Here is a 12,570-nt window from a genome sequence, read left to right as displayed (position 1 = left end):
GATCTTGAGAGATGATACAGCTGTGCATTACTGCAGTTAGCAGACTATGCCACAACCTGCCTTTTGAGGAATCTGGAGTGTTTCCATCCAGATAGCCCAGAGGATGCTGTGAGCTGAGAGTTCAGAAAGTCCCACCCTGGAGATTGCAGCCCACACTCCCTCTAGCCAGTGCCCAGTGCTTTGGGGAAAACTTGGGCACACATGCTGTCTCTCAAAGTGTGTCTGTAGGCTATGTTGGGCTTGGGAACCTAGCTTTCCAAAAACCTGGTGTGTTGTTACAGGAGAACTGTGAAATTTTACTTCTGGTTACCAACTTCCCAAGAGATCATTTCAGTTAAGAATGTGTGCCTTTGTGTGTCCTTCAGGGCCAGTTTATGGGATGGTAGGCCACATTCTCATGACTATTCTTTTCTTTGCCTGATACCCTTAACACCCAGTCATGATACCCCTGTCCCCCAAACACACCATTCACACACACACACACCCTTACCTATCAGGATTCGTCCTTACCTTCTGTGAGCCAGACCTTCCACCCTGCTCCCAGTCAACTTGTGTAGAAGAGGTAGGTGCTTTCTTGGCTGCTCAGGCCCCCATGGGACCTGAAGCTCAGCGTGTGACCTGTGCCCTTCCACTAGGCTCAGGACAGCAACTGACCTTCTCATGTGGTTGAGAAAACATTTTGGGGAATGCTCTGTTCCTGATACATTCAGTGAGAAAGTGGAGACGCCATGACTTACTGTAGAGCCCTAGAGATTGTCTGACCTTAGTCACTGTTTTAAGATGTGACCATAAGAAAAAGTCACTGCCTTTGGCTAAAGGACTTTGGGTTTGATTGCAGAATCAGAACAGAATTGGGAAGCAGTGGATGGCAGCCAGGCTGAATCAGAAAAGAAGTATTTCTTCATCAATGTCTGTCACCGGGTGCTGCAGGAGGGGAAGGCCAAGAACTGTCCTGAAGATGCTGCTGTGTGTGCTGTAGGTGAGTTATACCTGAGGGCAGCTTCTCTCTAAGAGTGTGTGAACTCCAGCTGCTTCCTTGGGGGAGACGTAAATGTGCTTTGCTTAAGCCTCCTGCCTTGGGTAAATACTCAGGAAAATAAAGCATTTTAAAGTTTCAGTGTCAGAGCCAGTGCACTCTGAAGTCCCGAGGGTGGCAGAGGTGTTACGAGGCAGAAAGAACCATGTTGGAAAATGCTCGACGATCTGTCTTCATTTTGTAGACCTTTGAAGAATCCTTCACACCTGTTTGAAGAATAATACTGTCATTACTTGTAAAACTAATTTTGAATTTTCAACAGCCTCTGGTCAGACACTTAGGGGAAGCAGAGTATCTGCTGGAGTGTTCAGCTGGAGAAGCAGCATGTCTGAATGCTCTTTTTGCCATCATTGTTGGTCTTGTATGTCACACAGAGGTGTTTGTCTTAAGAGACATTGAGGTTCAGTGTGTGGTGTCTGTTAAGGTGCACTTTGAAGATGCCAGGAGGAGGGGAAGGAGAATCTGTTAGTAACATGGATGAGAAATTAGTGAGGCTTGGTTGGATTTGGGGGATTACCCTGGCATTCAGAACTAGAGATGTGTCTCAGAGTAACGGAAGTCTGTTCTTATCTTATTGAGGACTCAGGCACAGATATCGTCAAATAGCTGAGCCAGGGATTCAGTGTGGGTGCCACAGGGGAGTGAGTGCCACACAGGTGTGAATTTGTGCTTGGTCATGAGAAAGGCCCGTGTCTAAGAGCAGCTGAGGCCCTAGATGTGGAATAATGTCTTTTACAGATAGTGGTGATGCTCACACAGCCCTGTCCTTAAGATGCCTTTGGGGGAATCCGGTGTATCCTTTTCAACATGTCGCTGCTAAGGCAGGAGGTGCCCTTGATGTGTCTGTTTCTTTCAATAGTTTTCTGTCACAGCCAGGTTAAGTGGGCTGAGAGAAGGTCCTGGTGACCCGCTGGGATTCCGCTGAGTCTTGGTATACTTTCTAATGTTTACATAATGAGAATTTTCCACTCTACCTTCTTTTTTCACCCCCAGATAAGAATGGAAGTAAAAACCTTGGAAAATTTGTTTCTTCTCCTACAAAAGAGAAAGGACACATACAGCTTTCTTACTCTGATGGTGATGACTGTGGTAGTGATAAGAAAATAACAACTAACATCACACTTGTGTGCAAACCAGGTAATGTCCCAGGAGAAGTGGCGCACTCAGCTCTCCATCGTTTCTGCAGTGGGGTGGAATGGAAAAGCGGTGTTGAGCACTACTAGGTTCTAGTCTCTGCTGATGGGAATCAAGTTCTGGATTTCAGCCTAGAAATGGAGAAACCATATGCTGTCTACAGAGAGTTGTGTTGACATACCCCAAAGGAGTCCCGAGTCTCTGCATGACATCCTGTGCATAAGGACTGTCAGAGGATCAGGGTGTGGAGTGCTGAATTTCCTCCACCGGGGATCATAAATGGCTTAGAAATATTTTCTTGATTGCAACATCTCAACCGTGGTTATCCCTCCCCTGATAAGTTTCTGGTTTTTTTTTTTTTTTTTTTTTTTTTTGCTAAGACTGCATTTGTGCATGAATTTCAAGTGTTCTCAGGATGCTATCTGTGTTCCATGCTTCACAGTTCTATTTATGATTTCTAGGGATTTCCTTGTTGACATGGCATAGTCTTATTATTTAAAGCATTTTACTGCTGGGAATTTAGATGCTCCGTATCCCCTCTCCACCCACCCCGTAAAGTTTCCTTTGTGTAAATTCGCAGCTGTGGGAGAAGGACACAAGCTAGGAATGTTTTGTTTCTTGTTTTATTATGGTAGACTATATATAGCAGAAAACTTATAAACGTTACCGTCTTAACTGTTTTCAGATAGGTGGCTGAGTGCCATTGGGCTTTTGCGGCTGTTACTGCTGTTTATCTGGAGAGCTTTCTCATCTCTCCACACTTAAACCTATCGTCTTGGAAATAACAGTGCTCCAGAGTTCTGTCCCTAGCATCTGGCACTCACCTATTTTGCCTGTCTGTGGACTTGCCCCTTCTAGGCAACTCCTATCCATGAAATCATATAGTATTTGCAGGAGACTCCCTTCCCCAAAAGCTCTCTTTCTTGAGACAAGATTTCACATAGCTGTGACTGGCCTTGAACTTTCTGTGAAATTGGATGGGCTTGAATTTCTATGTCCCCATTTCCACCTTCTGAAGACTTGGCATTGTAGATAGGCAGGTGATGTGTGTCTGTTTTATACAGTGCTGGGCGTGGGACACAGGGCTATGCTATGCTAGTCAAGCACTACGGTACGAGTGACATTTCCCACTCTATATGACCAGTTTTTAATCTCTTCTTTCCTAGGACTTTTTACAGGGAAATAGGTTTTAGAGTCAGCAGATTAAGTGCTTGATTGTTTTTCTTTTTTCCTCCTCCTCCTGTCCCTGTTGACAGGTGACCTGGAAAGTGCTCCAGTGCTGAGAGCTGCGGGAGCTGATGGCTGTTCCTATGAGTTTGAATGGCATACGGCTGCTGCCTGTGTACTGTCGAAGACAGAAGGAGAGAACTGCACAGTCCTGGATGCCCAGGCAGGTCTGTGCCTAAGCAATGCCTCTGTTGTCTGGTGTGCCTTGGGCCCACAGGTAGCTTTTGCAGAAAACTTAGCATGACTGTTAGGTGTAACCTGCTTTAGAATTTTTTGTTCACACCACTGGACAAAATCCCAAGCATCTTTTGGTGTGTGCTTGAGCTGTGGCAGTGCCCATCTTGAATTTGTGGCTGTGCTGGGTTTACTTGAACACAAGAGGACCCACACATACATTTGAAAGGCTTTTGGATGAATCCTAGGCCAGAATCCCTTGATAGGGGAGTTTACAAGCAGGCCATCATAGTTTGGTTATCTTGCTTGGCTATGCCATGTTTGTAAGACCTGGAGTTACAGGTTTGAACAGGATTATAGGGCTCACACAGTGGAAAAGGGCAATGGTAAGGACCTGTGCCCAGGCAGGAGATAGTCACTGCGGGGACGGTGGCTTAAAGGTAAAGTGGCCTTTCTTCTTCAACATCGATTTGCCCTAGGAGGAGTTTCTGAGAAGCTCACACCTGTCCCCATGCCATGACTGGCCTGACATACCTGTGCTGTTTTTATGTTACTCAGGATTTTCTTTTGATTTGTCACTACTCACAAAGAAGAATGGTGCATATAAAGTTGAGACAGAGAAGTATGACTTCTACATAAACGTTTGTGGCCCCGTATCCGTGAACCCTTGTCAGTCAAACTCGGGGGCCTGTCAGGTAGCGAAAAGGCAAGTAACCTCTGATTCTGCGTTTGTTCTTTGGTATTGTGGGCTAGTGAATGTTCCATACAGGGGTAGTTAGGTTTCCTGTGAACACTGTTGCTTGATAAGCATTTAAATACTGAGAAGACCCCGTCAGAAGAATTGCAGGATGCTAGGACCTGAGCTTCCCAGAGGAGCCAAGCCTTATCACAGTGGCTGAGAGAGGTCTGGCCTTATTTGATGCTCAATTGTGAACTTTGAGCTTTACAGTTCTTGCATAATATGTATGTATTTCTCCTTACTGTATAGGGTTGGTGCTAATCAATTGAGTTGTACTACAGGCCAGTAGTGCTCAAAGTCTTTGTGTGTGTGTGTGTGTGTGTGTGTGTGTGTGTGTGTGTCTGTGTCTGTGTGTGTGTCTTTTCTCCTTGTACAGCCCAAAGAGCTGCATATGAGAGTCCCAGAGACTGCAGTGTCTTGGACTGACCTTGCTTTTGCCCCCATTTGTGTAGCCTTAGAGAGCTCCTGCCCCATGGCACTTCCAGAGTGACATTTTTGTGTTCATTTTAGTGGTAAGTCTTGGAACTTGGGGCTGAGTAATAGTAAGCTTACCTACTATGATGGGATGATCCAGCTGAGCTACAGGAATGGCACACCCTATAACAACGAAAAGCACACACCGAGAGCTACACTGATTACCTTCCTCTGTGACCGTGACGCTGGAGTGGGCTTCCCAGAGTATCAGGTGGGAATTCTCTTGGGTAATTTCCCTGGCCACACCTGGGTCAGTTGCCCACCCTTTCTGTAGGAACAGAGATAGTATTAGTCTGGGTTTCTTGCCAACCATCATATAATCATTCCTCTTACAGTTCCCAGGGTGCTTAGGCAGGATGTAGTTACTGGGTAAACTGCTTATTCAGAGGTACAATTATCTTAATGCTAGTCCACAGCCCTGCTGGTTGTGTTAGAAAACATGCAGTAGATACTTCCCTTGCTCATGGACAGGTTCCATCATAGTTCTGATGTTAAGCTAGGGCCCAGTTTTGCTGTGGGTCTTTGGGGTTGTTACAGGTGTAGGTGCTTGGACTATCCTTTCCTGTTGCTCTCTTGTCTTGGGATTAGGAAGAGGACAACTCTACCTACAACTTCCGTTGGTATACCAGTTATGCCTGCCCAGAAGAGCCTCTGGAGTGCATGGTGACAGACCCCTCCATGATGGAACAGTATGACCTCTCCAGGTAAGCACTTGGCTTAGCTGACTGCAGTAGGTTTGTGGTGGCCCCAGGGTGTAGGACTAGGGACACAGAGATAGAAAGGAGGTGGAGCCGGGCAGTGGTGGAGCACGCCTTTAATCCCAGCACGTGGGAGGCAGAGGCAGGCGGATTTCTGAGTTCGAGGCCAGCCTGGTCTACAGAGTGAGTTTCAGGACAGCCAGGGCTACACAGAGAAACCCTGTCTAGAAAAACCAAAAAAAAAAAAAAAAGAGGAGGTAGATGTGATCAGATCTCATCACATCTGTGGCATCAATTGAACTTTGTCATAGCAAACACTCATGTAACTTCATTGTTTAAAACAGTAACTCAGTGTAGGGTGAGCATGTTGGGGGAATATGGCAGGGTCCTCTGCATGTGGAGCACCAGACTGTCCAAATGTTATGACATGTCCTGTGAGTCAGTCACCATATAGCTTGATTCATTAATAATGTCTTCATTTCTCTAATGACTAAGCATTAACTGCTGTCTTTAGCTAGTTCACCTTTGTAAAAGCACATTTTTGTGTTAAAACTAGTCTAGTGAAGTCTGAAGGTGGCAGTGGAGGAAACTGGTATGCTATGGAAAACTCCCGTGAACATGTCACACGGAGGAAATACTACCTCAACGTGTGTCGTCCTCTGAATCCTGTGCCAGGCTGCGATCGCTATGCATCTGCTTGCCAGATGAAATATGAAAATAATGAGGTATGTCTGGTTTTCTCTCTTGACTCTAAGGCCTGGTGTGTGAAGGTAGTTGTTCTGGAACTCTTGATCAGAGCAGCCTGCTGCCCAGGTGAAGCCTCTTGCACAGACACACATCACATTGAATCTGTTCAGACTTAAAATGGCCACTGGCCACTGGCCATTGCTGATCCAGTACTTTGCAGAGAAAGCTCTTAGTGGTTATACTGGCCTGAATTCAGGTGCCTGAGTGATTCTGCAGACGTACATAGCTCAGAGCCTCTGGTACCCCAGAGTCAGATGTTGAGAGTGTTGCTCAGAGTGACCCAGATGCATGTGGTAATGCCATTCTGGGTGCCAAATGCCTCAACATCTACTGACAGAACATTTGCAACTTTCCTGTGGTCCTTATATGTGGTGGGCTTTGAAAGTTGCACACAGACCCCAGAAGTTGACTTCTGCAAAAACAGTGTGAGCATTTGCTTTCCTTGCACATGCTAGTGGTGTGCTCTGGTGCCTCAGAGCCCTTTGAGGCTGTATGTGCGTGAGTGTGTGTTCTCTACCACAACAGCAGCTTCCAGGTACAGTCAGCCCCCACTCAGGGCTTCCCCCCACTCAAGGCTTCTGCATTTTGTTTGCCTGCTTACACAGTTGTTAGCAGTGGCTTCATCAGCAATAACTACTATGAGTAGCAAGTTGACTTCCTAAGGAAGTAAGCCAAATCCACACTCTGTTGCAGGGCTCCTTGGCAGAGACTGTAGCCATCAGTAACTTGGGAGTTGCAAAGGCAGGCCCTGTGGTGGAGGAGAGCGGCAGCCTCCTCTTAGAGTATGTGAACGGCTCTGCTTGCACCACTAGTGATGGCCGGCTAACCACCTACAGCACCAGGATCCATCTTGTCTGTGGTCGAGGAACTATGGTAAGTGCTGCACCGAAGAGTGGAAGGACTGTGGAAAAGCACCAGGGCCAGTGTGCACAGGTCTATGCTTTGTTTTAAATTGCAGCAAAGTCTCTAGGGCCTGAAATTGATCATTTTAGGCATTGCCGAGTTACCAAGAACATTGTGTTTATCATGAGTGTTGTATACTTATCACCACAATCCATGTTGACAACTTTTTGGGGGTCATTTTTTGCTTGTTTGAGATTTGAGTCTCACTTCGTGGCCCTGGCTAGCCTGGAACTTACTATGTAGACCAGACTAGCCTTGAACTCCTGTAGCTCTGCCTCTTGAGTGTTGGGCTTAAAGGTGAGGGCTACGGCACCTGCCTTATATCTAGAATTTTTATTTTCCCAACCTAGTTGCTGTTGCCACCCCCTTTCTTTCCTCCCTCTTTATTTTTGCTCGCGTGTGCATGCATGCGTGCGTGCACGCGCGAGCATGTGTGTGTGTGTGTGTGTGTGTGTGTGTGTGAGAGAGAGAGAGAGAGAGAGAGAGAGAGAGAGAGAGAGAGAGAGTGTGTTTTGGGGGACAAGATCTCAGGCTGGTGTGAAACTCACTATGCAAACCTCAAACCTAGAGCGGGGGTTAAAGGTTTGTGCCATTGTTCTTTGTAGACCCCTGGATTCTCCTGGGACTCAGTCCAGTGGGTGTGAGGCTTGGTGTCCAGGCACCCTGCTGACATGAAATTTATTTTGTCTTTTGCTCAGTTGTCTGAGGTTAAGGAATGACTGAGGACAGTGTCCATCCATGGGCTGCAGACATATTGCCTTACCTACATGATCCTAGGCTGCTGGGTGTTTGTTAGTTCATTTTGTTTTGTTTTTTTCCCTGCGTCGAGAAAGAATGCTGGTCCTTTAGGTTGGTCTCATCAGCTGTGCCTAGGTGTGTGGAGCCCTGTCATAGGTCATTCTTTTCTTTCCCCTTTTTGCTGTCATTTAGAAAATGCATTTAGTTCCAGAAAATTCTTTGCGGTGCTTCTCAGTTTTCCAAGTGTTTTCCCACAGTGGCCGAGCTGGTTTTGGCTATGGGCCTGGTGTACAGTGTGGGCCCTGGTAAGATTCCTGAAGGAGAGTAGAGGAGGTCAGGTTTACAGAGTGTCCCACAGGCTGGACTGGGTCTTTCTTACCCTTGGGGAGTCAGGGTCCTTGGGTTGATGAGGAGAGTGAGTGGGGCATACTGATAGAAACTCTGGGCTGTGGCCAAGACCAGCTGGGTAATGCCAGGAAAGTCTTGGTGTGCTGTCCAGTTATCTAGCCATGAGCCACTGCTGTCTGGGATGGAGACAGCACTCATGGAGTGGAATGTGACTTTTGTGGGGAGACTTTTTGTTGAACTTCCATGTATTATAAGCCAATAATACTCACAAATCAACACATCTGTGTAATCAAAACTTGAGTCACAAAACAAGATACTTGTCCCACATAGAAGCTCTCCTTGTGCCCCTTCTTGTTGGCTCATCCCTTTCCCTGACACACAAGCCATTTTTTAGAAGATTTATTTTTTTTATGTGCACTAGTGTTCTGCCTGCATGTCTGTACAAGGTACAGACTCCAGTTACAGACAGTGAGCTGCCGTGTGGGTGCTGAGAATTGAAACCCAGACCTCTGGAAGAGCAGCCAGTGCTGTTAACCGCTGAGCCGTCTCTCCAGCCCGTACAAGTCAGTTTTGCCTTATTCTAGCTGCTGTCTGCAAATATGTGTAGTAACTTTCTGGTCCCTTTTGTTAGACTCTGGGTGTACAGGCTTGGATCCAAGCTGAGCTTTTCCATGCACTGCTAGCTTGAGCTCAGATGTGCTAATGTCTATGTACACGAGGTCCTCCCCGCCCCTAGGTGTAATGAGAACAGAGTGGTATAGGAAGGACGTACACATCAGGTGCTGACCCACTGCAGACTGTCAGTGGATTCTAGCCTGACACACTGATGTTCGACTGCTATGCTGATGTCCTGCTGATTTCTCTCTTCTCTTGTGACCTTTCAGAATACCCATCCCATATTCACTTTCAACTGGGAATGTGTGGTCAGTTTCTTGTGGAACACGGAGGCTGCCTGCCCTATCCAGACGATCACAGAAACAGACCAGGTACGTGTGTTATCACATTGCCCATGCTCAAGGTGGTTTCAAGTTGCTTCCCACCCTCCTTTCTGACACGTGTTGCCATGCTCTGCCTCTTTCCCTACCATTGGTACTCGGGTCTCTAGGACCTTCCGTTTTACTCCTTGCTCACTATAGCCATCTTGAACTGTCCCTTCCCAATGCCCATGCATCCTAGTGAGCTCTTCATCACTGCTAGGGGTCTGATGGATTCATATTGCTCCATTCCAGAACATTCCAGTGTCTGATACAGTGATACTCCTGAAGTCTATGACCTTATCCACAAAATGGAACCCATTGCTTCATGTGATAATCACTGACAGAGCAGAGTAGAGTCCACGTATCTGCTGTGACTATCCTACTAGGTGATACCCAGTGCTTCATAGGATGTTATAGTTAGCACACAGGGTAGGGCTCAGTGGTTCATGGGAGCTCACCAGTAGAGTAAAGCTCATGTGTCTGCTATGCTCTTCCTTACCTCCATTGTGTAGCCAAGTACCTCATGCTGATGTCTGTATGGTCGACACCTTACCCTCTGCTGAACACCACACACTTTGTTCCCAGCGTCTCTCTGTTGCTGGCTGCTCTTGTCTGGGCAGCTTCTTCTGTCTGCGTCTGTGCAGTGCAGGAGGACAGCAGTGCACTGCTCTCTGAGTTCTTTGCTACCCTCTTGGGCTAGGAAGTTGTTTTATGGTACTGTATGTGCCCTTTCTCATGGTGGGACATGTTTCCCTCCCCATCCTTCTAATTTCTTACCAGACTAGAGTCTGGAAGAGACAACTGGCCTGATACACATGATGATGACCTCAGCTCTGGGCCAGTAGCCATCTTAGGCACCCTGTCCATGGCTAGGGCCATGACTGCTCCCCTGAGCGTGGTGGACATTGGAGGCTGACAGCAAACTTAGAGGAGGGGAGGGACTGTCTGTGAGTTAACCTGGTTATACTCCCATAGGTTCACTCATAGCAATGAGAGGTAATCCTTCAGTTTTATTAACGTAAAAATCATTGCTGGGTCACTCTAGCTCCACCTCCCCTTCCCTTCCCCCTTAGGAATTAGTGATAGCCTTACTCTGCTGTGTAGTAGCCTAGCAGCCATGGGGTGAGTTCCAGTGCTCTGCACATACATCCCACATTGATGCAGGCAAGGGCTGTACGTGAGCACACTGCTGCGCCCATAGAGATTTAAAATGAGCAACAGGCATAGCTTGCCAAGTGCAGATGTGGGTTTCTAGAGGGTCTGCATGTTTGTTTTGCTTTTGTAGAATTGGTTTGAATGTATTTCCTTTCTTATTTCTGATAGGCTTGCTCTATAAGGGACCCCAGCAGTGGATTTGTGTTTAATTTTAGCCCACTCTACCATTCTCAAGGATACGTGGTCTTAGGCATTGGAAAGACTTTTGTGGTAAGTGCAGTAAATTTCTAGTTTGCTTTAAACAAGGCTTGCTGCGTTCAAGTCATGTGGGCTGTGGGTTTTGGAATCAGGCATCCTCAGTGCTGCGAGGACAGCTGCTTCACCAGAAGAAAGAGGATCCAGGTGGGGTGGGTAATGAGATACAGTCCTCATGCAGTTAGATGGGCAGTTTCCCCTCCTTACCTGCTGCTGTGTGTCTAGAAGTTTCCAAGAAACAGCAGCATGGTGACAGTTAGGACATGAACTACATAAAGAGTCCACCAGAAGCAAACCAGAGAGGCCCTGCCTTGTGCACTGACCACACTGTTAGCAGCCAGTGTGCTGCTGTGCCTCTTGGTGGCAGGTGACAGGTTGTGAGTGACAGACCAATGGGTAATAAAGTAGAGATAGAGCTGCCTGGAAGACCGCCTGAGCTCGCGTGTTTCAGGAGAACGGCTTGTCTGCTGGGGCCACACTGCCCACCAGCCGTCTGCTTCTTACATAACTACAGCAGGCATACCTGCTTTTTAAATAGAATCACCATCTTGAGAAATCAGGATCCTGGCTTTGTTTTCAGTCAGACTCCAACTGCATACCCTGCTCTGCACGATTAAAGACATAATAAAGTGATTTGCTTTGCTCCCTAGTGTAGTGTATGCTTTATAATTACATGCAGAAGCAATTATATCTACAGATAGAAGGCCGTAAATAAGAGTATAAAACACTGTGCACTAAACCTTAGAGGAATTTTTGTGTTGTTATTTGTGTTTTTGCCTTTCTGACTTTAGGACCTCAATGCCCTGAAGTTGATAAACTGCTAGTGAGAACCAGATACTTGTTGTTTGTTCTAGGGATCTTGTCTGTGGGAAGTCTTGGAATCTAAATGGGCCTGTACAATTTTTTTTTTTTTTCTGTTTGGCTTTCAGTTCAATATCTGTGGTGCCATGCCTGCCTGTGGAACGGTTGCGGGGAAGCCAGCCCTTGGCTGTGAGGCAGGAACTCAGATAGAAGACATTAAGGACCTGAGGCCAGAAAGACCGGTCGGGATGGAGAAGAGCCTCCAGCTGTCTGCGGAGGGGTTCCTCACTCTGACCTACAAAGGCTCTTCTCCCTCTGACCGAGGTGAGCCAAGAGTCACTTGGACATGCACCTACTTCCCTTCTTTTTATCTTGCATCTCCAGTTCTTCAGAGGCGGGTATTGATTGCACTTCTCTAGATGCTAAAGAGGTGTTGGGTGCTAATCATGTTACTCCTTTTTCCCCCTAAGTTTATTCTTCTCCTCTATTATTTTCACTCAGTGATATAGTTTCTTGTGTAACACTTTGGGTATGTTAAGCTTGTTAATACGTATTTTGTTAGTAAGTGAAAGGTCACTTCTGAGCCCTCCATCGTGGTAGCAGCTATGTCAGTGGATAGCTCCCACAGGTGAAGTGTGCCACCAGTGCTGTGTGTGTTGTCTGGGGAATTCCCATGCCAGCTCTGTGAGTCTTCCCTTCTGCTTCTGTCTTTTTGAGACAGGCTCTTACTGTGTGGCCCTGGCTTTTCTGACTGACTTTGTAGACCAGGCTGTCATCAAACTCAGAGGTCCACCTGCCTCTGCCTTGCTGGGATCAAAGGCTTGATCGACCACACCTGGCTTATCCTTCTTGTGTACTCAATTACTGCTGCACTGTACACACGCAGTACTGGAACGCAGAAAGGTCTTGTACCAAAGGTAGAGCCTGTGCTTCATGAGGGAGAGCTTCACAGTGAGATCCAGGATTCTGTTCTAGGTTCTGCTATCTGTTGACTTTGTTTTACAGATGAGGACATGGGCCCCAGGGTGAGGTCACTTCTCAGGCCACACTGTTAATAGGCAGCAAAGTGACCCTCTGACCCCAGTCAATACCACGGGGCCATTGGAGTCTCAGTGGTTTGTGTGATTTGCACCAACACTGTAGTCTTCTTACTTTTTCTACTTC

The 12,570-nt window shown here is 46.9% G+C and overlaps 1 protein-coding gene across 1 annotated transcript in view; it reads left to right on the top strand.

Annotated features, from left to right (window-relative positions):
* Igf2r (insulin like growth factor 2 receptor) overlaps positions 1–12,570 on the top strand; it is an 89,212-nt gene that overhangs the window by 49,567 nt on the left and 27,075 nt on the right. Inside the window, exons 12-22 of the mRNA XM_076926656.1 lie at positions 839–979; positions 2,030–2,173; positions 3,427–3,564; positions 4,130–4,277; positions 4,821–4,995; positions 5,373–5,488; positions 6,039–6,207; positions 6,923–7,102; positions 9,103–9,204; positions 10,519–10,620; positions 11,535–11,730. Of these exons, the coding sequence (XP_076782771.1) occupies positions 839–979; positions 2,030–2,173; positions 3,427–3,564; positions 4,130–4,277; positions 4,821–4,995; positions 5,373–5,488; positions 6,039–6,207; positions 6,923–7,102; positions 9,103–9,204; positions 10,519–10,620; positions 11,535–11,730 (1,611 nt within the window). The remainder of the gene's footprint in view (positions 1–838; positions 980–2,029; positions 2,174–3,426; positions 3,565–4,129; positions 4,278–4,820; positions 4,996–5,372; positions 5,489–6,038; positions 6,208–6,922; positions 7,103–9,102; positions 9,205–10,518; positions 10,621–11,534; positions 11,731–12,570) is intronic.

The sequence above is a fragment of the Arvicanthis niloticus genome, chromosome 28, assembly GCF_011762505.2.
Source record: "Arvicanthis niloticus isolate mArvNil1 chromosome 28, mArvNil1.pat.X, whole genome shotgun sequence".
Classification (NCBI taxonomy): domain Eukaryota; kingdom Metazoa; phylum Chordata; class Mammalia; order Rodentia; family Muridae; genus Arvicanthis; species Arvicanthis niloticus.
This window is presented reverse-complemented; position numbering and strand designations above follow the sequence as displayed.